Source organism: Ictalurus punctatus, chromosome 8, assembly GCF_001660625.3.
Source record: "Ictalurus punctatus breed USDA103 chromosome 8, Coco_2.0, whole genome shotgun sequence".
In the NCBI taxonomy this organism is placed as follows: domain Eukaryota; kingdom Metazoa; phylum Chordata; class Actinopteri; order Siluriformes; family Ictaluridae; genus Ictalurus; species Ictalurus punctatus.
In genome coordinates, this window is record NC_030423.2 from 295,080 (window position 1) to 317,725 (window position 22,646).

Here is a 22,646-nt window from a genome sequence, read left to right on the forward strand (position 1 = left end):
CATTTTTTTGATATAATTCCTGATATCTCTTTGAAATATGAAAATATAATTCTCTGTTTTACACATTATAAGAAAGAAAAGTCAAGATTTTTTTTAGTTTTTATTTTTACTTAATTAAATTATGTTGTTTTTGGCTAAATATTTTATACACAAGTGTAAATTTAGTAAGAGTAAGCCTCAGTTTAAGCCTTCGCTTGTGGACTTTACATAGATTTAATTTCTGATTCTTCAAACAAGAAATCTGTGAAAAGTGAATCTTTTCAAAAGGTATAATCCTTGTTTGCTCCCTGGTCCGGCGTCCCGTCTCAGTCATCCTGTATTCTCCTGTTCTCTCTCTTCAACAACTCAATAAAGTCACCAATAAAAAAAGACAGCAGCCTATTGTACGTTACACGAATACAAGACGTTCTGTTAACGTTAACACACAAAATTAAATCCGAATAAAATCTAATCAGCTAAAACAGGAGCTTCGTAATCCAACTTCAGCACTTTAGAACACATTTTACTAAACTCGGACGCTAAACGGAGTCAAGATCCTCTTCATTCGTCGTTGTTTTATACGCAGCTGGAAGCACGTTGCTCACTTTTATTTCTTCTTATCTTTTTAAAAAGAAGTTATTTCTTTGGCGTTGATTTAAATCATCGACACTCATTTTATTTTTTAATAAACCACACAAAGGCAAAAATATCTTTACAAAATAATTTAATTGAAACACATTTCAATTACAAAATAAAACAGTTGAAAAATCATTCCTGCATGTTTCCTGAATACTTTTAATTAATAGATATTTTTACAAGGAAAAAAAAAAACCAAAAACAAAAAAAACCACTTGCAGATAGAGTTACTGGCTGCTCGCTCGTCACCAGCGTGTGGCAGCGTTCAGTCTCCATAAACACCCCCACACCGAGGAGGTTCGATTCCCACAATACTTCTCTCTGGCAGCCATTTTTAATCCTGTTTTTTTTTTTCTAAGCCCTTAAAACATGGAGAGTCACTCTCGTCTCGTCCGGCGCGTTACATGCTGAAAATAAACGTCTAGCTGAAGGAAGCCGTCTTTATAATACTGTCATTGTGAATGTTGCTACGTGGTTGTCGTGGTGACGGAGAGAGACAGACAGAGAGGGAGTCCGTTTAACTCGGAGCCGCAGAACGACAAAATAAAATCGGATTAAAACAAACACACACACGGAACACACAACTAAAATAAAGACTGAAACAGCAGCAGCTGTGTGATCAGCTCCATACTTACGTAGAGGACGACTTGGAGGACACACACTCGCTTAGCTGGAGTTCATGTTCTTCAGCTTGCAGACACACACACACACACACACACACACACACACACACACACACACACACACACACACGCACGCTCGCCGCTCTATCTACTGCAGTGTGTGTGGTAGATGTGTGAAGGGGAGGATGGTGTGTGTGAGGGGGGTTTTAAGGGTATAGGGAGGAAGGGAGTAAGGGAGTAAGGGAACGAGGGAACGAGGGAACGAGGGAGTGACTGCAGACTTCACGAGTCCTGAGTGTGAGAGTGTACACTGAGCGGCTCACTCAGACTCACTCCCACATCCTGGCATTTCGCAACCAGTTTGTTCAGTGTGTCAGTTTTACCTCCAGCTGCGGCTTCAAACAGGAGCCACTGCGAACACACACACACACACACACACACACACACACACACACACACACACACGGCAGTTAGAAACAACATCAAGTGTGTGTGTGTTTACATGTGACGTGGTTAAGGATATAAATTACATCTTTCCACAGAGCAGCACACAGCGGCAGTTTCTGAAGAGCCTGTTGGTAAAGCTTCTGCACCTAAAACAAACACACACACACACACACACACACACACCCGTGTTCATCTAACACACTGAGTTCCTCTGAAGTTCCAGTCTGAACCTGCGGAGAAAACCGTTACACAAAAATAACACACACAGACAGCATGCGGCTTCACACTCACCTCCGCTCTGCTCTTCTGCTGCTTCTGCACAGCAAGCGCTCTGAAAACACACACAGTGTATTACAAAGTCATGTGCACACACACACACACACACACACACACACACTCGCAAACACGCAGATTTAACACTCAAACACGGTGTAGTGGTGCAGACTCACATCTTCCAGGCAGACAGACAGGTGGGAGCTGTCGCAGTCATCAGTCGCGTCTGCAGCTTCACCTGCTCCACGTTATCCTCACTCCACTCCTGCTGCAGAACCCTGCACACACACACACACACACACACACACACACACACACACACACGTCAGCTTTAACACCTGTTCCCACCACCTCCCCCCAGCAGAGGGCGCACACTCAACACTCCCAAAACCACACAAAACAGTGTGTGTGTGTGTGTGTGTGTGTGTGTGCGTATGTGTGTGTATGTGTGTGTATGTGTGTGTATGTGTGTGTATGTGTGTATCTGTGTGTATGTATGTGTGTGTGTGCGTGTGTTATACCTCAGGGTGAGTTCAGTGTTGCTCGGCATTGCGTGTCTGAATCTTTCCAGAGCAGACGAGTGGAGCGATGGAGGGAGAAAACTCAGGTAGAAGGAGATGACCTGAAAACACACACACGTTCGCATCCAAATATTCAACACGAGGAGATCAGACAGCAGACACACAGTAACTCAGACGTAGCTGTTTATCCAGCGGGGAACCTTAGCCCCGCCTCCAACGCCAACTTCCACAAACCCAGCACGCTTAGCCCAGAAGCCAGCTAACATCGGACTAATACAGGAACATTATTAGACGAAAGAAAAAAAAGAGTGAAAGAGTGACGGATATGAAACTGACCAAATTATTCACATGGAAGTCGGCGAGAGGATTAAAAAAACAAACAAACAAGACAAAGAGGAATGGAAGTGAAAAAATGGATGAAGAGAAGAAGGAGAACTGAGGTGAAAGGCAGTAGGAAGGGATTGTGTGTGTGTGTGTGTGTGAGAGAGAGAGGGGGAACCTGGTTGTGGAAGGTGTAGCAGCTCCAGTAGGTGGCGCTGTCATGCGGCAGGCTGATCCGTGTGGGCATGGTGTTCAGGCAGCGCTGCACCAGATCACTGAACACACGCAGCTCTCGGCCTGCCAGCTTACTGCTAGTAAAGAGGAGATAACTGGGGAGAGAGGCACAGCAGTTACCACACGCGCACACACACACACACACACACACACACACACACACAGACTCACACACAGCAATTCAGCTTCTCATCAGATTTTCCATCCAATCAAACGCTCTCTAGAGTATGAAGTGTCCCGCCCCCGACGTTATAAAACTCCACGGTGCTAACGGTCCAGTGCGGCTTAGCCCGGGCTGTGAGATAAGCTAAACACTATTGGCTATTTCTAAAAGGAGGAGGAGCCACACAATATGCCCCGCCCTGACTTCCTGTTTCAGTGGAAATCGTGTCAACACATCAGATAACGCTGCGCGTCACGGAGACTTCAAGGCCTTTGGATATGACGAGCAATGTTTTTCTTTTCTTTTCTTTGAGTCTCATCTTCAGAAGTTTGGATTTATTAACTGGTGACTGATTAAAGCATCAGAAGGAGAAACAGATCAGGAACCTGACTGGAGCTGTACCTGAGGACCTTCTGGACTCGATTCAAGACGTTTTGGACTCAACCCGAGTGTCAGAAAGTGCCGAGACTCAAAAATATCACGTGACGATACCCGAGGACGAAGTGCATCACGGCGGTAAAATATACAAAACAAAAAAAACCGTTAGACTGAATTTTCTTTAATGCCTCCAAAGACAGAGGAGATTAAGTTTGAAAAGAAATGCGCAAATCGTCGGCATGTATACACCGCTTCGCTTGTAATCATTAAAAATGTAAAAACACACACGCGCACACACACACACACACACACACACACACACACACACACACACACACACATCACCGTACGATATCGCAAAAGTGTATTGCGTAATCATTTATCACGATATGGACATCGTAGCGATAGATCACCCCGCCCTACTCTCAGATCAAAGACTGCATCACAATCAGCTCGGGATCTCCGGGTCACTGGAGCGCTGGAATACGGGGTCACTGGGTCACTGGACCCGACTCGAGTAGTAGCTTTAGGGATTTTTAGAAATATTTACCTGGCTGGAGTTTCGTTTTAAGACCTTTGGACTTGACATTTCAGTTATTTTGAAATAATCTCTCGGGGACTTTGGACTTCGCTGTGCACTGATTAAAGATTTTCTCTGAAGCGGAGTAACATCAGAAGGAACTTGGCTAGTAACAGTGGACTCAGTGAGACTCATTAGTGTGTGTGTGTGTGTTTGTGTGTGTGTGTGTGTGTGTGTGTGTGTGTTCTCCTGTACTCACTCAAGCCAGACTTTCTTCACCACTTCCAGATCTGAGATGGCTCCCAGCGCCGCCTCAAAAGCCTCCACCGCCTCAACCACACTGCCTCGCACCGACTGCCTGAAACTACACACACACACACACACACACACACACACACACACACACGAGTGTTATGAAGCACACACTACTAGTCTCGAGGTCAGTATGAGGTCCAGGTGACTCACCTGTGTGTGAGGTGCAGGTAGGGGAGCTGATCCTGGAGCTGCGAGGGGAGCGAGGGGACAGAGAGCTGCAGGTCCTCTGATGAGACGCCTAGCAGGTGCCTGCAGAAAAATACAGATATAACAGCAACAACGTAAAGAAACAACAACGTTACAGTAAACACACAGTCGCTCCGGTGCTCACCGTAACGCCTCTGCAGGGGGGAGATCTTCCTCAACACCATCACACAGAGAACACACAAACTGCCTGAAGAGAATATCGAGCTCACCGTGTCTCTCCTACCACACACACACACACACACACACACACACACACAGGTTACTAAAGTCGTGTGTGTGTGCGCGTGTAGTCTGGTAATGTTTATAGAAGTGTTTACCCACCTGTGTGTGTAGACATTTACACAGACTGTAAAACACTCGGGCATCATGGGGGCGGAGCCTGTGTGCACGCAGCCACACACTCGCTGCTTCACCTGCATCTCCACCTGCCGCATACAGGTCACTGAGGCCCTCCAGCAGGGGGCAGCAGTGAGGGACAACAGCCAGCGTGCTCTCACACAGCGCAGTCGCTTCCTTCAGCCTGTCTCACACACACACACACACACACACACACACACACACACACACACACACACACACACATTATTACACACACACACATTATTACACACACACACAACTGATATTGATGTTGCATTTTCTTCACAAATGAGGCATTTTTGTTTGATTTCAGCCTCAAAACGTCACTCTATAGCGCCTCCATCAGGCCGATCTCTTCCCATCTCACTTGCCTGAGCAGCAGGAGGAAGTAGTGCCTGTTGACGTGGCCAGAGGAGACAGCTGATGGGGTTTGGGAAATCTAAGGATCTGATAAAGACAGCGCCTCCTGGTGGAGGAACTTTACAGAACAACCAACCGGATTTTCTGCAGCATTCGCTGGAGATGTTCAGTGCAAGGTGTGGAAACTGCTGCTGCGCTCCAACTGCTGTTTAGGCTGTGTGTGTTTAGGCAGTGTTTAGTGTGTGCGTGTTTAGTGTGTGCGTGTAGTGTGTGTGTTTACCTTCCCAGAGCTGTGTGCAGGTGGAGCAGGTTGAGGTGAAGCGGCAGACATGCAAGCGTCCTTTCAGCTGGAGACACGCCCTCATCCGCACACCTCGATAACGCATCTGCAGGGCAACACACACACACACACACCATCATCACACACATCCCCCTCAGTGTCGGATACAGGATGTGGTGCGAGTGGTAACCCACTGGGCGGAGTCTCACCCTGGAACAGCGAGATGAGGCGTTCAGGAGGAGTGTGTACGTCCTCACTCGAGCTCCAGGGGAAGAGGAAATGTTCCAGGCTAACGATCCGGGACGGGTTCGAGTTCGCCGGATCGTACAGGTGCGCTGGAAGCGTCCCGAATTCACAGAGGTGGATGTAGCAGAGCCACGCGAGACAGCGGTGACGCAGAGTTAGACGTCCTGACACGACACGCTCGCCCTCAGATATCAGCGCATCCTGAGCCGGGACAAGTTTACACACACACACACACACACACACGCGCATCTCATTTCACTATTCTGTGTGTGTGTGTGTGTGTGTGTGTGTGTGTATATAAGAGTCAGAGAGAGAGACCTGCAGGATGTGTTGTGCGTTGTGCGCTCGTCCGGTGAACACACTGAGCTGCACTCGGTACAGCAGCGTCTCCAGCAGATGAAATGATGAGAGTTCCTCCACAGCGCCCCCTGCAGTGTCCATCAGGAACTGCAGCATCCGTTTACACACCGTATCTTTTCCATCGAAAGAGTTCTCGATGCTCAGGTACTGTATGAGCACACACATACACACACACACACACACACATACATACACACACACACACACACACATACATACACACACATTTACTTCAGCATTGTGTAGCCTTTGAAATCCTTTGATGTTAAGTTGGGATGTTTTTTGGTACTCGATGATGCCGGTACTGATACAGAAATGAGTAACTACTGAGTATTAATCAGTCAGGGACAAGACAGAGCACTGTTTACATTTCCCTGGTTTAAAGATCCGCCATTAAAGCGCATGTGTGTGTGTGTGTGAGTGAGAGAGAGAGACACACTCACAGTCCACCACACAGTGTAGTGTGCTGCGTGCTCCACGGCCATGTCACACATCTCCCTGACGTCGTCCGTGCTGCCGCGGCGTGAGAAGAGTGTGAGGTAGTGACACCACAGCTCTTCGTCCTCGCGGTTATCCTCCAGAGCGCGCGAGAGTGTGTTCAGCGCAGCGTCCACACACTCCGACACAGCGCTGCACAGACAATAGAAAGTGTGTCAGTGATATAACCTGCACACGCCGTCTAATACCTGTGTGTGTGTGTGTGCGCGCGCACGTACGTGTCTTTCTGGTTGAGGTATCTGTACGCGAGTTTGATCCACAGCTGTCTGTCTCTCGGGCTGTCTAACACACTGTACTCCAGATTGGAGATGTCGTCTGTCTCGCTGTCGAAGTAGCGCTTATCCTCCTGAGTGACACACACATCCGACACGAACCGGCACTCCGACACACACCTGTCTGTTCTCACACACACACACACACACACACAGGTAAGTGATAGTTGTATAAACACTGAAGCTTAATGAATCAGCTGTTGGTGTTGTGGTCATGTGATCATAAATTCATGTCAGCTTTTACAGTCTCACCAAATCACATCAAATACACCATCATACACATCAGTGTGTGTGAGAGAGAGAGAGAGTGTGTGCGAGAGAGAGAGAGAGTGTGTGCGAGAGAGCGAGCGAGAGAGAGCGAGAGCGACAGATGAGAGAGAGAGACTGATGAGAGCGAATGAGCGAGAGAGAGAGTGCGAGAGAGAGAGCGCGAGAGAGCGAGAACGAGCGAGAGAAAGAGAGAGAGAGGAGAGAGAGGAGAGAGAGAGAGAGAGAGAGAGAGGAGAGAGAGAGAGAGAGAGAGAGAGAGAGAGAGAGGGAGAGAGAGAGAGAGAGGAGAGAGAGAGAGAGAGAGAGAGAGAGAGAGAGAGAGAGAGGAGAGAGAGAGAGAGAGAGAGAGAGAGAGAGGAGAGAGGGAGAGAGAGAGAGAGGAGAGAGAGAGAGAGAGAGAGAGAGAGAGAGAGAGGAGAGAGAGAGAGAGAGAGAGAGAGAGGAGAGAGAGAGAGAGAGAGAGAGAGGAGAGAGAGAGAGAGAGAGAGAGAGAGAGGAGAGAGAGAGAGAGAGAGAGAGAGAGAGAGAGGAGAGAGAGAGAGAGAGAGAGAGGAGAGAGAGAGAGAGAGAGAGAGAGACTGACCCTCCTCAGCAGCAGCAGGTATGGTGATTTTCTCTTCTTCGCTCTCAGCCACTGTGTTTGGGTCGGGTGAGGGTCTGTGTGGTTCCGGTCTCCATTTCCTCCTCTGTTTGTGAGTGGTATACGGCGGCACTGCGCGCGCGTACACGTATACATACATACATACACACACACACACACACACACACACACACACACACACACACAGTTATAAAACCTTGTTAACTCATAAGGACATGCTGTTATAATGTGCATGATGACATGGCAGTGACTGGTCATAACTGTGTGTGTGTGTGTGTGTGTGTGTGTGTGTGTGTGTGTGTGTGTGTGTGTGTGTGTGTGTGCGCGTGTCTCACCATGCCGTAAGCTCTCGTTGACTTTACTGACGAGCAGCACCGCTTTCTGGTCCGAACCCATCCGGTCCTTATTACCACCGAACAGCTTCTTGATGTATTTCTCTGTTTTACACACACACACACACACACACACACACACACACACACACACACACACAAGCATAATAGTAAGTCACACACAGCAGTGACTCCACTCAGGGACATGAACAGGAAACAGGAAGTGCAAAATCTGCACCTGTAGCTCGAGTGATGTCACTGGTGGAGCTCTCCTCTGAACAGCCAATCAGAGGAAGGCTGTAGGACAGGATGTCCTGGAACAACTGGTTTCCATTCAGAGTGCAGTTCCTCATGTGTTGCCTAACACACACACACACACACACACACACACACACACACACACACAGTCTGAAAGTTACACACACACTCATGTTAAGTGTGAGACAGTGTTCAGGTGTTCAGGTCTCACCACTGGCAGTCGTCGTCGTTGCAGGTTCCCGTCAGGTCGAAGCGGCAGAAACACTTGCGTGGCTCGATGGCGTGGCTGTAGGTGATGGAGCTCAGAGAGAGCTTCTCTTTAGTGCGGAAATAAGGACTGAACCTACACACACACACACACACACACACACACACACACACACACACACACACACACACTTCTTCAGGTCACAGGTCACCTCTCCTGTCACTCACTAGTGTAGATTTAGTGTCGAGTCACTCACCTGTACGATCTGAACACCAACAGCGGGCTGCGGTACGGACCGAACGGAACCGACTTCACCTCGCTCCGCACCTGCTGAGGCGCCATGGGGTCAAAGTCCACCTGAATGACCTGCATACACACACACACACACACACGTTCAGGAGTCATTTTTTCCTCTCTCCCTCTGTGTGTGTGTGTATGTGTGTGTGTGTAGCACTATAACCCCACTGTGTGTAATTATCCAGTCTCACCCTGTCACTGGGCCGGATATCCAGCAGAGCGCCCCCTTGTGCACGAAGTTCCTGTCTCAGGACGTCTGGGAGCATGTCACGCTGCTGATAGCGCAGCCGCAGGTCCTCCACATTCAGACCGAACAGGAGCAGCTCTGTGGGGGGCGTGGCCGGTTTGTCGGACACGGAGGGCGCGGTCGGTGTCGTGGGCGTGACCGGAGTCTCGGCGTGGCTCAGGTTGGGTTTAGTGAACGACCCGGACTCGCGGAAAGAGCGGCGGCGGGTGGAGGTGGTGTTGGCGGTGGCAGTGTTGATGTTAGCAGGCTGTGGGTCCGCCCCCTCTGGATCAGGTTCGTCGCCGGGGTCATCACTAGCGAGCGTTAGCTTGTCCTGCGTGAGGTCGTGAAGCGAGGGCTGCGTGACGCTGCAGGGGATGACTGGAGCGTTGGCCTGACGCAGCGCCTGCGCTTCCTTCAGCTTCTGGATCTTCAGCGCGTACTCACTCTCCAGCTGCTGCAGACGCTTCTTCTGCACCATGAGATCGGCGTAGTGCGAGTCAGCGAGGTCCACACGCCGCCGTTTCCCCACCTACACACACACAGACACACACACAGACACACACACAGACACACACACAGACACACACACAGACACACACACACACACACACACACACACACACACACACACAATGAGTTCACAGTGAAAACAAAGTATCTAAACGCTGAATATGCTAGTTCAACAGGGAAAGAAGTGCTGTGTGTGTGTGTGTGTGTGTGTGTGTGTGTGTGTGTGTGTGTGTGTGTGTGTGTGTGTGTGTGTATACTCACTGAGAGCTGTGTGTTGTTGCTGCGTTTGTAGTTCCCTCTCACTGTTCCTGTCTGAGACAGCAGCTCTCTCTCCATGCGCAGGACGTGGTGCTGTTTTACTGCCACCCGGTGCTGCACACGCTGGACCTACACACACACACACACACACACACACACTAAATCCATCACAACTAATAAATATTGCAATATATCTTGCTGTGAAACACAGTGTGTGTGTGTGTGTGTGTGTGTGTGTGTGTGTGTGTGTGTGTGTGTGTGTACCTGTTCCTGCAGTTTCCGCAGCAGCACTCGGTTTGCACTGGTGACTTTCTCCGCAGCGAGCAGCTGCTCTTTCAGTCGCACCACTTTGGCCTCGGCCAGTTTCAGAGACTCTTTCTTCCTGAGCTCCTGCTGATGGAGCTGCTCGAGCAGATCCTGGTCCTTCTGCAGCTGGGCACTAACACACACACACACACACACACACACACACACACACACACACACACACACACACACACACACACACACACACACTCCTTCCCTCAGCAGCTCGTCCAGTGTAACACTTCTGCATGTTAATGTTAATAGTGAACACACTGACCGGTGTTTGGCGAGTTTCTCCTCCGTGTCGTCGAGGTCAACCGGTTTTCCCAGCACATCCACCACATCCGCGTCAAATCCCACAGGAGAGGAAACGGCGGAATCGGATTTCCTGATTCGCTGATTCTCCCGACTGTGTGCAAAAACAGCACACAGGTTTACACGAAAGTGAAATCAAATCAAAGTGTTTTTTATTCCTGTTCCGGACACCGTGCAACAGAACGTGTAGGCGTTTATCCAATGATACGCCCCGCCCCAGGGGCGTGTCTCGCTCTACAGTAGCGGCTTGTTAGCAGTACACGCGGTTCGTTTTTTCGGTGTGTTTTTGTTTGCGTCGTCACACACACTATTCCCCTTTCCTAATGAGAATCAATGTTTATTTATTATTGAAGGAGGCGGAGTTTGTGGTCATGTGATTTTTTTAGGAGGCGTGTTTTAACAACGCAGCTGCCTCGGACTGACGGAGAATTAAGTCTTTATGCTCCGTCTCCATCAGTAAGAGTCAGTGACATCATCTCATCTCCCACTCAGTCTGAGGCTCTCCGTCACCGTCAGTAACGCTGATGCTTGTCCTTGCCTCAAACACGTATGCTATAACTCCAAACACACACACACACACACACACAGCTTCTAGGATTAAAATCGTTATGGTTACAGTGGACAAGTGTGAGTGAGAAATTCTCCATAGCTGAAAACTCTCGTTATAAACTCTTCACTGCTCTCTATATTTAGCTTGCTAAGCTAACGTCAGGAGTGTTTAGACTGGGCGTGGCACAGCGTGGCACAGCGTATCTCGAATGCTATTGGCTTGGCTGTTGTGTATTTCAGTCGACACACCTTCACACTGACTTCCTGTTTCAAAAGGAAATACTTGAAAAATCGCACTTCTCGAGACGTGTCTTGAAGACGTTATGCGTGTAGGTGCGAGAGTCACCTGGTTAACTCCGCCCTCAGGAGGCGGTACTCCAGTGCGGTTCCCTCAGACAAAGTGTCCGCTGTTCTTAGAGGGTTGTTCTCTTTCTCGGCCACAGGGACAGGCCTCGGTCTCGCCGCCTGGATCATCCCACGGGAAAGAAAAAAAAAAACACGTCAGAACGGTGAGGTAATGAAGCAGAGCAGTACAGATGTGTACAGCTGTGGGTTCTCCTCTCACCTCCACGGTTCTCCGTGCCTCTTTAATCATGGACTCCAGACCGCCGAACACACACTGCGCCGAGCTGGAGGCCTCGATCTCAGAGTCGCTGTCATCAGACGCGTTGAGACGAACGACCACCGCTTTGTGTCGGGGCAGCTGGAGAAACAACACGTCTGTAAGCAGCGATCACAGGGGCCCAAGCACCAAGAGTGAGTACTGTATGTTGTAGCAGCGTTACTTTAGTGAGTTCATGAATATGCATAAATATGCAAAGCACTCGTTAGCAATCGCATACTGCACAACTAAAGAACGATGAGATGCGTGAGAACCACAAACCGACTCCGAGGTTCTAAGTAAATGCTGATTGGTCGGCTGAGAGGCGTGTCTGTGTCTGTACATGGTAACGGTTTGATGGAACTTTGTGACATTGCTTCAGTACGTTTAATCAAATTCTGCTTATTGGTTCGTTTAGAATCATACTGCTCCAAATGCAAACAATAACATGATAAACAAATACGTTTCCCTCTCTTCACATCCAGAACTTTCCGTCTTCTACAGACGAGATCCTGCTTCTGAAAACGTAAATCTCACGTCCTGACACACACATGCACAGACGCGCACGACGTCCTGACACACACACAAAAGTACACTGGCCTTTACAGTAAAATACTGAAGTTGACGGTGTTAATTCAGAGTTGCTATGGTAACACACCACCAGTGGCGCTCTGGATGCCGCAGCTCCTCGGCCGAACTTGCTGGAAGCGCGAGAGTGGGCGGAGCTGGTGCTGAAACCGAGAGAGACAGAAGACGACACAGAAGCAGCAGGGGCTCTGATGGTGGGCGGAGCTACGGATCTGATGGGAGAAGGAGGGCCACTGTTACTGGATGTGTCCTGAAAGAGAAAAGGACCAATCAGGGATCAGAACACTTTAAAAACATAAAACATTTAAAAGCAGAATCAGGAGTGTGTGTGTGTGAGAGGGAGTGTGTGAATGTGTGTGTGTGTTTGAGAGCGTGTGTGTGACCTCTGCTCTCACGGCGCGTTTGTTAGCTAGCGATTTGAGAAGCTCCTCCCTCAGCATCATCTCCTCCTCTTCTTCCTCATCAGCAAACGGCGGTTTGGGTGGAGGCTCCGATTCCTCCGGAGGCGGCACTGGGGGTGGGGGAGGGGGCGGGGCCAGTGAAACCACACCTACTGGATCCATACAATACTGAGGCATGTCCTAAAGAATGCAGAGAAACAGCTCAGTGATGATAAAACTCCATTTCCCGTTTGTACAGATAAGGGAGGGGCTTACCTGTCGGAGAGGGGCGGAGCCTAAAGAAAACACTGGGACAGCATACAGAGACCCGACGGCACCGAACGACTCGTGTGCTGGAGAAGTGGCTGCAAAGACAAATTAGTGGTTATTAAACACACACACACACACACACACACACACACACACAGTTTAGAGTGTTTAATTAGTCACCTGGAGAATTTGTCTCACTGTCCGTATCCATGGCAACCTCATCATAATTGTCATACTGGTACAGGTTACCTGCAGAGTCGAGTCCCTGTTTCAACAATAACTTCCTGTGTTCAGGATCTGAGGACTAAAACACACACACACACACACACACACACACACACACACACACACACACACACACAGGTTTCTTCCTCTTAACATCTTAGGGAGTTTTTCCTCACCACCGTCACCACCGATATAAATTCACACCTTTAAAATCTCTATTTCTGTAAAGCTGCTTTACGACGACGTCTACTGTAAAAAACACGATACAAATAAAACGTATCCTAAATTATCATCAATAAAGAACGGTGTGTGTGTGTGTGTGTGTGTGTCTCACCTTGGTGTGTGTGTGTGTGTATGTGTCTCACCTTGGTGTGTGTGTGTGTGTGTGTGTGTGTGTGTCTCACCTTGGTGTGTGTGTGTGTGTGTGTGTCTCACCTTGGTGTGTGTGTGTGTGTGTGTGTCTCACCTTGGTGTGTGTGTGTGTGTGTGTGTGTGTGTGTGTGTGTCTGTGTGTGTGTCTCACCTTGGTGTGTGGGTGTGTGTGTCTCACCTTGGTGTATGTGTGTGTGTGTGTGTGTCTCACCTTGGTGTGTGTGTTTGTGTGTGTGTGTGTGTGTGTCTCACCTTGGTGTGTGTGTGTGTGTATGTGTCTCACCTTGGTGTGTGTGTGTGTGTGTGTGTGTGTGTGTCTCACCTTGGTGTGTGTGTGTGTGTGTGTGTCTCACCTTGGTGTGTGTGTGTGTGTGTGTGTCTCACCTTGGTGTGTGTGTGTGTGTGTGTGTGTCTGTGTGTGTGTCTCACCTTGGTGTGTGGGTGTGTGTGTCTCACCTTGGTGTATGTGTGTGTGTGTGTGTGTCTCACCTTGGTGTGTGTGTCTCACCTTGGTGTATGTGTGTGTGTGTGTGTGTCTCACCTTGGTGTGTGTGTTTGTGTGTGTGTGTGTGTGTGTCTCACCTTGGTGTGTGTGTGTGTGTGTGTGTGTCTCACCTTGGTGTGTGTGTGTGTGTGTGTGTGTCTCACCTTGGTGTGTGTGTGTGTGTGTGTGTGTGTCTCACCTTGGTGTGTGTGTGTGTGTGTGTGTGTCTCACCTTGGTGTGTGTGTGTGTGTGTGTGTGTCTCACCTTGGTGTGTGTGTGTGTGTGTGTCTCACCTTGGTGTGTGTGTGTGTCTCACCTTGGTGTGTGTGTGTGTCTCACCTTGGTGTGTGTGTGTGTGTGTGTGTGTGTGTGTCTCACCTTGGTGTGTGTGTGTGTGTGTGTGTGTGTCTCACCTTGGTGTGTGTGTGTGTGTGTGTGTGTGTGTCTCACCTTGGTGTGTGTGTGTGTGTGTGTCTCACCTTGGTGTGTGTGTGTGTGTGTGTGTGTCTCACCTTGGTGTGTGTGTGTGTGTGTGTGTGTCTCACCTTGGTGTGTGTGTGTGTGTGTGTGTGTGTCTCACCTTGGTGTGTGTGTGTGTGTGTGTGTGTCTCACCTTGGTGTGTGTGTGTGTGTGTGTGTGTGTGTGTGTGTGTGTGTGTGTGTGTCTCACCTTGGTGTGTGTGTGTGTGTGTGTGTGTGTCTCACCTTGGTGTGTGTGTGTGTGTGTGTGTGTCTCACCTTGGTGTGTGTGTGTGTGTGTGTGTGTCTCACCTTGGTGTGTGTGTGTGTGTGTGTGTGTGTGTGTGTGTGTGTCTCACCTTGGTGTGTGTGTGTGTGTGTGTCTCACCTTGGTGTGTGTGTGTGTGTGTGTCTCACCTTGGTGTGTGTGTGTGTGTGTGTCTCACCTTCGTGTGTGTGTGTGTGTCTCACCTTGGTGTGTGTGTGTGTCTCACCTTGGTGTGTGTGTGTGTGTGTGTGTCTCACCTTCGTGTGTGTATGTGTGTCTCATCTTGGTGTGTGTGTGTGTGTGTGTGTGTGTGTGTGTGTGTGTCTCACCTTGGTGTGTGTGTGTGTGTCTCACCTTGGTGTGTGTGTGTGTGTGTGTCTCACCTTGGTGTGTGTGTGTGTGTCTCACCTTGGTGTGTGTGTGTGTCTCACCTTGGTGTGTGTGTGTGTCTCACCTTGGTGTGTGTGTGTGTGTGTGTGTGTGTGTGTCTCACCTTGGTGTGTGTATGTGTGTGTGTGTCTCACCTTGGTGTGTGTGTGTGTCTCACGTTGGTGTGTGTGTGTGTGTGTGTGTCTCACCTTGGTGTGTGTATGTGTGTGTGTGTGTGTCTCACCTTGGTGTGTGTGTGTGTGTGTCTCACCTTGGTGTGTGTGTGTGTGTGTGTGTGTGTGTCTCACCTTGGTGTGTGTGTGTCTCACCTTGGTGTGTGTGTGTGTGTGTGTGTGTCTCACCTTGGTGTGTGTGTGTGTGTGTGTGTGTGTGTGTGTGTGTGTGTGTGTGTCTCACCTTGGTGTGTGTGTGTGTGTGTGTGTGTGTCTCACCTTGGTGTGTGTGTGTGTGTGTGTGTGTGTGTGTGTGTCTCACCTTGGTGTGTGTGTGTGTGTGTGTGTGTCTCACCTTGGTGTGTGTGTGTGTGTGTGTGTGTGTGTGTGTGTGTGTCTCACCTTGGTGTGTGTGTGTGTGTGTGTGTGTGTCTCACCTTGGTTGGTGTGTGTGTGTGTGTGTGTGTGTGTGTGTGTGTGTGTCTCACCTTGGTGTGTGTGTGTGTGTGTGTGTGTGTGTGTGTGTGTGTGTGTGTGTGTCTCACCTTGGTGTGTGTGTATGTGTGTGTGTGTGTGTGTGTCTCACCTTGGTGTGTGTGTGTGTGTGTGTGTCTCACCTTGGTGTGTGTGTGTGTGTGTGTGTGTGTGTCTCACCTTGCTGTGTGTGTGTGTGTGTGTGTCTCACCTTGCTGTGTGTGTGTGTGTGTGTGTCTCACCTTGCTGTGTGTGTGTGTGTGTGTGTGTGTGTGTGTCTCACCTTGCTGTGTGTGTGTGTGTGTGTGTGTGTGTGTGTGTGTGTCTCACCTTGCTGTGTGTGTGTGTGTGTGTCTCACCTTGGTGTGTGTGTGTGTGTGTGTGTGTGTGTGTCTCACCTTGGTGTGTGTGTGTGTGTGTGTGTGTGTCTCACCTTGGTGTGTGTGTGTGTGTGTGTGTGTGTGTCTCACCTTGGTGTGTGTGTGTGTGTGTGTGTGTGTGTGTCTCACCTTGCTGTGTGTGTGTGTGTGTGTGTGTGTGTCTCACCTTGCTGTGTGTGTGTGTGTGTGTGTGTGTGTCTCACCTTGCTGTGTGTGTGTGTGTGTGTGTGTGTGTGTGTCTCACCTTGCTGTGTGTGTGTGTGTGTGTGTGTGTGTCTCACCTTGGTGTGTGTGTGTGTGTGTGTGTCTCACCTTGGTGTGTGTGTGTGTGTGTGTGTGTGTGTGTGTGTGTGTGTGTCTCACCTTGCTGTGTGTGTGTGTGTGTGTGTGTGTGTGTCTCACCTTGCTGTGTGTGTGTGTGTGTGTGTGTGTGTGTGTGTGTGTGTCTCACCTTGCTGTGTGTGTGTGTGTGTGTGTGTGTGTGTGTGTGTGTGTGTGTCTCACCTTGCTGTGTGTGTGTGTGTGTGTGTGTGTGTGTGTGTGTGTCTCACCTTGCTGTGTGTGTGTGTGTGTGTGTGTGTGTGTGTGTCTCACCTTGCTGTGTGTGTGTGTGTGTGTGTGTGTGTGTGTGTGTGTGTGTGTCTCACCTTGCTGTGTGTGTGTGTGTGTGTGTGTGTGTGTGTGTCTCACCTTGCTGTGTGTGTGTGTGTGTGTGTGTGTGTGTGTGTGTGTGTCTCACCTTGCTGTGTGTGTGTGTGTGTGTGTGTGTGTGTGTGTCTCACCTTGCTGTGTGTGTGTGTGTGTGTCTCACCTTGCTGTGTGTGTGTGTGTGTGTGTGTCTCACCTTGCTGTGTGTGTGTGTGTGTGTGTGTCTCACCTTGCTGTGTGTGTGTGTGTGTGTGTGTCTCACCTTGCTGTGTGTGTGTGTGTGTGTGTGTCTCACCCTGCTGTGTGTGTGTGTGTGTCTCACCTTGCTGTGTGTGTGTGTGTGTCTCACCTTGCTGTGTGTGTGTGTGTGTCTCACCTTGCTGTGTGTGTGTGTGTGTGTGTGTGTGTCTCACCTTGCTGTGTGTGTGTGTGTGTGTGTGTGTGTGTCTCACCTTGCTGTGTGTGTGTGTGTGTCTCACCTTGCTGTGTGTGTGTGTGTGTGTGTGTCTCACCTTGCTGTGTGTGTGTGTGTGTGTCTCACCTTGCTGTGTGTGTGTGTGTGTGTGTGTCTCACCCTGCTGTGTGTGTGTGTGTGTCTCACCTTGCTGTGTGTGTGTGTGTGTCTCACCTTGCTGTGTGTGTGTGTGTGTGTGTGTGTCTCACCTTGCTGTGTGTGTGTGTGTGTGTGTGTCTCACCTTGCTGTGTGTGTGTGTGTGTGTGTGTGTCTCACCTTGCTGTGTGTGTGTGTGTGTCTCACCTTGGTGTGTGTGTGTGTGTGTGTGTGTCTGTCTCACCTTGGTGTGTGTGTGTGTGTCTCACCCTGCTGTGTGTGTGTGTGTGTCTCACCTTGCTGTGTGTGTGTGTGTGTCTCACCTTGCTGTGTGTGTGTGTGTGTGTGTGTGTCTCACCTTGCTGTGTGTGTGTGTGTGTGTGTGTCTCACCTTGCTGTGTGTGTGTGTGTGTCTCACCTTGCTGTGTGTGTGTGTGTGTGTGTGTGTCTCACCTTGCTGTGTGTGTGTGTGTGTGTGTCTCACCTTGGTGTGTGTGTGTGTGTGTGTGTGTCTGTCTCACCTTGGTGTGTGTGTGTGTGTCTCACCTTGGTGTGTGTGTGTGTGTGTGTGTGTGTGGGTGTGTGTGTGTGTGTGTCTCACCTTGGTGTGTGTGTGTGTGTGTGTCTCACCTTGGTGTGTGTGTGTGTGTGTCTCACCTTGGTGTGTGTGTGTGTGTGTGTGTGTGTGTGTGTCTCACCTTGCTGTGTGCGTGGTGTTTTCCTCCCACTAGCTTCATGAAGCGGTTGTACTGCTCCTCCTGATTGGACAGGTCTCTGATCTTGCGGATTTCCTCCTCTCTCTTCTTCTTCTCCTCCTCTTCCTCGCTCCTCTGGTTCTGCGCCTCCTGCTGAAGCTTCCACGTCCGCAGCTGCTGCTTCCTCCAGGCCTGCTTCGACACTGAACACCGGAGAGACGGAAACACCCGGAAAAACAAACCAAATAATAAAAGTTAAAATTGTGTGTTATTAGGGACCTGGATACAGCGTGTTTATTGTTATTGTATGTGATGAATATTAATAAGGGTCATGAATATTAATGAAGCGGTATTAAGACTGTATTAAGAAGCTGCATGGTGTTTGTGTTTATTTTTCAGACGCATTATGAAGACAATACACAGAGAAACAGATCAGACAATAAAAATACACAACGGTGGTGCTAGTTTAGTTCTCCACGCAGCGTTTCGCTCCAGTTAGCGAGTCAGTTTGTGTTTATGGGTGTCGCATGTGGGCGGAGCCACACAGTGAAGTTATTTACTCTCTGACCGCTTCTGCAATACCGAGGTGACGACACCTGGGCTGTGTCCCAAACCGTGCAGACTGTAACAGCATTTTAATACCAGATCTTACTATCAGCATATGAATATTAATGAGGGTGATGAATATTAATGAGACGGCCGTACCTGGGTTTGCGGTGTGTTTAGCAGGATGTCCTTTAGGTGGTGCTTTGATCCGGTCCGCACCCGGTCTAGCTGGGGGTTTGCCCTTCTCCTGACCTTTGACCCCTGACCCTGGGCGACCCCTCCCTGCGGCAGCCGACCTGGTGGTGACCCGGTAGTGGTCGGGCATGGTTTTGGCACGATTCAGTTTCTCTTTGCTCTCCTTCATCACCTGCTGCTCCTTCTGCTGCCACTTCCGGCTGGCCGACTGCAGAGCGAGGAGACGCAACTGCAGCTCCGAGAGCTCATCATCTTCATCCTACACACACACACACACACACACACACACACACATACACACACACACATACACACACACAGCATTAACACAGGTCTACAATTATCTGTCCATGAAGTCACAGTCTGTACGTTTGTGTGTGTACCTTGCGGCGAGTTTTATTGGTCTCTTTGCTCAGTGAGATGCTCAGGGCTGACGGCTTTTCCTCTTCCTCCTCTTCTTCAGCTTCTACACACACACACACACACACACACACACACACACACACAAACATTAGAGATAAAGGTGGATGTTGTGGACGTTTTATTTTCAGACTACCTCTCACACACTGTACCGTTCGGAGTCGTCGGTTCAACAGGACTTTTCTCCACCTCTTCCTTTTGCTCCTCATTATGCCCCGCCTCTTTTTGCTCCACCCCCTGGGTGGTCTTAGTGTTCATCGCGTCTCTCTCTGCAGGCGAGAGCAGTTTCTGTCTGAGCGGTCGGAGATTAAACGCCTGGAAGGCCTTCCTCTCCTCCTGTTCCTCTCTCTTCTCCAGCCGGTTCATCACCGGTCCCTGCTGCGGTGGCGGCGGCAGAGTTCGCGGCGTCTCGTCGGTGGGCGTGTCCTCCTGCTCCCCGTGCGGCGAGTCCTCGCTGGGTTTCAGCGCTCTCCTCTCCTGGTTGCGGATGCACTCCAGTTCCAGCTGGATCTGTTTGTACTTCATCAGCAGATCCTCGAAGCTCTCGTCCATGCCGTTCTCCGGTTTGGAGGCGACGTACGCAGGTTTCCGAGCCGCCGCCCGCCCGCCCTGCTTCTCTGATACACCCAGTTAAAGTCTTCACACATCACACAGCGTTACACACGACACCTTACACACATCACACAGCGTTACACACACACGACACCTTACACACATCACACAGCGTTACACACACACGACACCTTACACACATCACACAGCGTTACACACACACACGACACCTTACACACACGACACCTTACACACATCACACAGCGTTACACACATCACACAGCGTTACACACGACACCTTACACACATCACACAGCGTTACACACACACGACACCTTACACACATCACACAGCGTTACACACACACACGACACCTTACACACACGACACCTTACACACATCACACAGCGTTACACACGACACCTTACACACATCACACAGCGTTACACACGACACCTTACACACATCACACAGCGTTACACACACACGACACCTTACACACATCACACAGCGTTACACACGACACCTTACACACACACGACACCTTACACACACACGACACCTTACACACATCACACAGCGTTACACACGACACCTTACACACACACGACACCTTACACACACACGACACCTTACACACATCACACAGCGTTACACACGACACCTTACACACACGACACCTTACACACACGACACCTTACACACACACGACACCTTACACACATCACACAGCGTTACACACACGACACCTTACACACACGACACCTTACACACATCACACAGCGTTACACACACGACACCTTACACACATCACACAGCGTTACACACACGACACCTTACACACATCACACAGCGTTACACACACGACACCTTACACACACACGACACCTTACACACACACGACACCTTACACACACACGACACCTTACACACATCACACAGCGTTACACACACGACACCTTACACACATCACACAGCGTTACACACACGACACCTTACACACATCACACAGCGTTACACACGACACCTTACACACATCACACAGCGTTACACACATCACACACGACACCTTACACACATCACACAGCGTTACACACGACACCTTACACACACGACACCTTACACACATCACACAGCGTTACACACATCACACAGCGTTACACACATCACACACGACACCTTACACACATCACACAGCGTTACACACGACACCTTACACACATCACACAGCGTTACACACGACACCTTACACACATCACACAGCATTACACACATCACACACGACACCTTACACACATCACACAGCGTTACACACGACACCTTACACACACGACACCTTACACACATCACACAGCGTTACACACATCACACAGCGTTACACACATCACACAGCGTTACACACGACACCTTACACACATCACACAGCGTTACACACGACACCTTACACACATCACACAGCGTTACACACATCACACAGCGTTACACACATCACACAGCGTTACACACATCACACAGCGTTACACACATCACACAGCGTTACACACGACACCTTACACACACGACACCTTACACACATCACACAGCGTTACACACATCACACAGCGTTACACACATCACACAGCGTTACACACATCACACAGCGTTACACACATCACACAGCGTTACACACATCACACACGACACCTTACACACATCACACAGCGTTACACACATTGTTACACACATCACACAGCGTTACACACGACACCTTACACACATCACACAGCATTACACACATTGTTACACACATCACACAGCGTTACACACATTGTTACACACATCACACAGCGTTACACACATTGTTACACACATCACACAGCGTTACACACATTGTTACACACATCACACAGAAATCACACAGAATTATTATCACCTAACGTGACGGAGGTGCGATTGAGTTCGGATCCTCAGAAAGGTGGTGAAGGTTCTGCACTGATCAGAAGGTTGTGGGATCGAATCCCCTCACTGAGAGACAGCCTTATTGATCAGAGTAATGTACTACAGATGAAGGATACGTTTCCAGTTGGGGGAATCTTTCCGGTGTATGTTTCTGCCTCTCCCGGCCCCTCGCGCTCTGTCCCCGCGGCCGTCCCCGCGGCCGTCCCCGGGCCTCCCCCGGTACCGGAGCCGGCCCAGTGCTCCGTGACTGCGCTCCCAGAAGCTGGTCCGGGGACTAGGCGGCTCTAACCGGTCCGAGCCGGAGGGGCACGCGGGGAAGGGACCGTGCAGCATGGACCCGGGTCTGAAGGGCGGAGGCCGGAAGTCCTTCCCCGGTCCCATGTTGGTGGCTTTGGATCGCGGTGTGGAGGTTTTCTGTTTCCGTGATCCGGTTCCAGGCCTCGCGCCCTGCGGCTTCTGCTTCTGCTGCTTCTCCTCCGCGTCGTCGTCGCAGATTTCCCCGTCCTCCAGCTCACCGTCCTCCCGCGGAGAGCCGCAGCTCAGCCTCGGATCCATTCCCTCGGCCACTCACTACACTTCTACCTCAGAGTCATCTTTTCATTTTAATGTGAATTTAATCGTTTCTGATCTCCGAGTTCACACCGTAAAGCAGCTCGATCTCTCGCTACGACTCAGTGAAGAAGGAAAAAAGAGAGAGAGACAAATGCCTCGAAGTCTCGCGAGATCACCGCATTCCTGTAGTGCGAGCATCAGAAGGAGGGAGTTATCGCGATATTTCCGGGTGTCGACTTCCGGAAATGATTTGACTCTCGGAGAGCATTTGACTCTCGCGAGATTTACGTGTGTACATTTCCTCTCGTTAGAGTGTACACACCATGGACCAAGTTTCTTTTTTATTTTTATCTTTTACGTAAAATAAAACGCGGAGCAA

The 22,646-nt window shown here is 49.8% G+C and overlaps 1 protein-coding gene across 2 annotated transcripts; it reads right to left on the reverse strand.

The window, feature by feature from the left end:
* Positions 1 to 686: 686 nt before the first annotated feature.
* Positions 687 to 22,442, reverse strand: LOC108268515 (zinc finger C3H1 domain-containing protein). 2 transcript variants are annotated; one of them, XM_053682312.1, is made up of 35 exons: positions 21,832 to 22,442; positions 19,378 to 19,842; positions 19,189 to 19,271; positions 18,770 to 19,064; positions 18,068 to 18,267; positions 13,146 to 13,269; positions 12,972 to 13,060; positions 12,711 to 12,896; positions 12,386 to 12,565; positions 11,692 to 11,829; positions 11,473 to 11,591; positions 10,540 to 10,671; positions 10,221 to 10,395; positions 9,960 to 10,085; positions 9,151 to 9,717; positions 8,919 to 9,028; positions 8,666 to 8,797; positions 8,435 to 8,556; positions 8,200 to 8,301; positions 7,847 to 7,975; positions 6,940 to 7,117; positions 6,667 to 6,853; positions 6,182 to 6,370; positions 5,827 to 6,064; positions 5,618 to 5,723; positions 4,939 to 5,137; positions 4,742 to 4,836; positions 4,561 to 4,659; positions 4,355 to 4,459; positions 2,979 to 3,129; positions 2,480 to 2,580; positions 2,135 to 2,236; positions 1,977 to 2,016; positions 1,769 to 1,831; positions 687 to 1,649 (listed from the first exon to the last, which is right to left on the reverse strand). In XM_053682312.1, the coding sequence occupies exons 1-35, from the start codon at positions 22,268 to 22,270 to the stop codon at positions 1,521 to 1,523; spliced, it is 5,895 nt and encodes a 1,964-aa protein (XP_053538287.1). In that variant the 5' UTR covers positions 22,271 to 22,442; the 3' UTR covers positions 687 to 1,520. The 2 variants fall into 2 exon arrangements, with proteins under 2 accessions (XP_053538287.1, XP_053538286.1); XM_053682311.1 differs by having other exon boundaries at positions 12,699 to 12,896.
* Positions 22,443 to 22,646: the final 204 nt, after the last annotated feature.

Coding starts and splice junctions, on each gene's coding strand:
- LOC108268515 (XM_053682311.1), bottom strand. CDS start 22,270: ATGGATCCGAGGCTGAGCTGCGGCTCTCCGCGGGAGGACGGTGAGCTG. Junction 18,268..18,769: donor TAAACACACCGCAAACCCAG/GTACGGCCGTCT, acceptor TCCGGTGTTCAG/TGTCGAAGCAGGCCTGGAGG. Junction 2,017..2,134: donor TGTCTGTCTGCCTGGAAGAT/GTGAGTCTGCAC, acceptor GTGTGTTTTCAG/AGCGCTTGCTGTGCAGAAGC.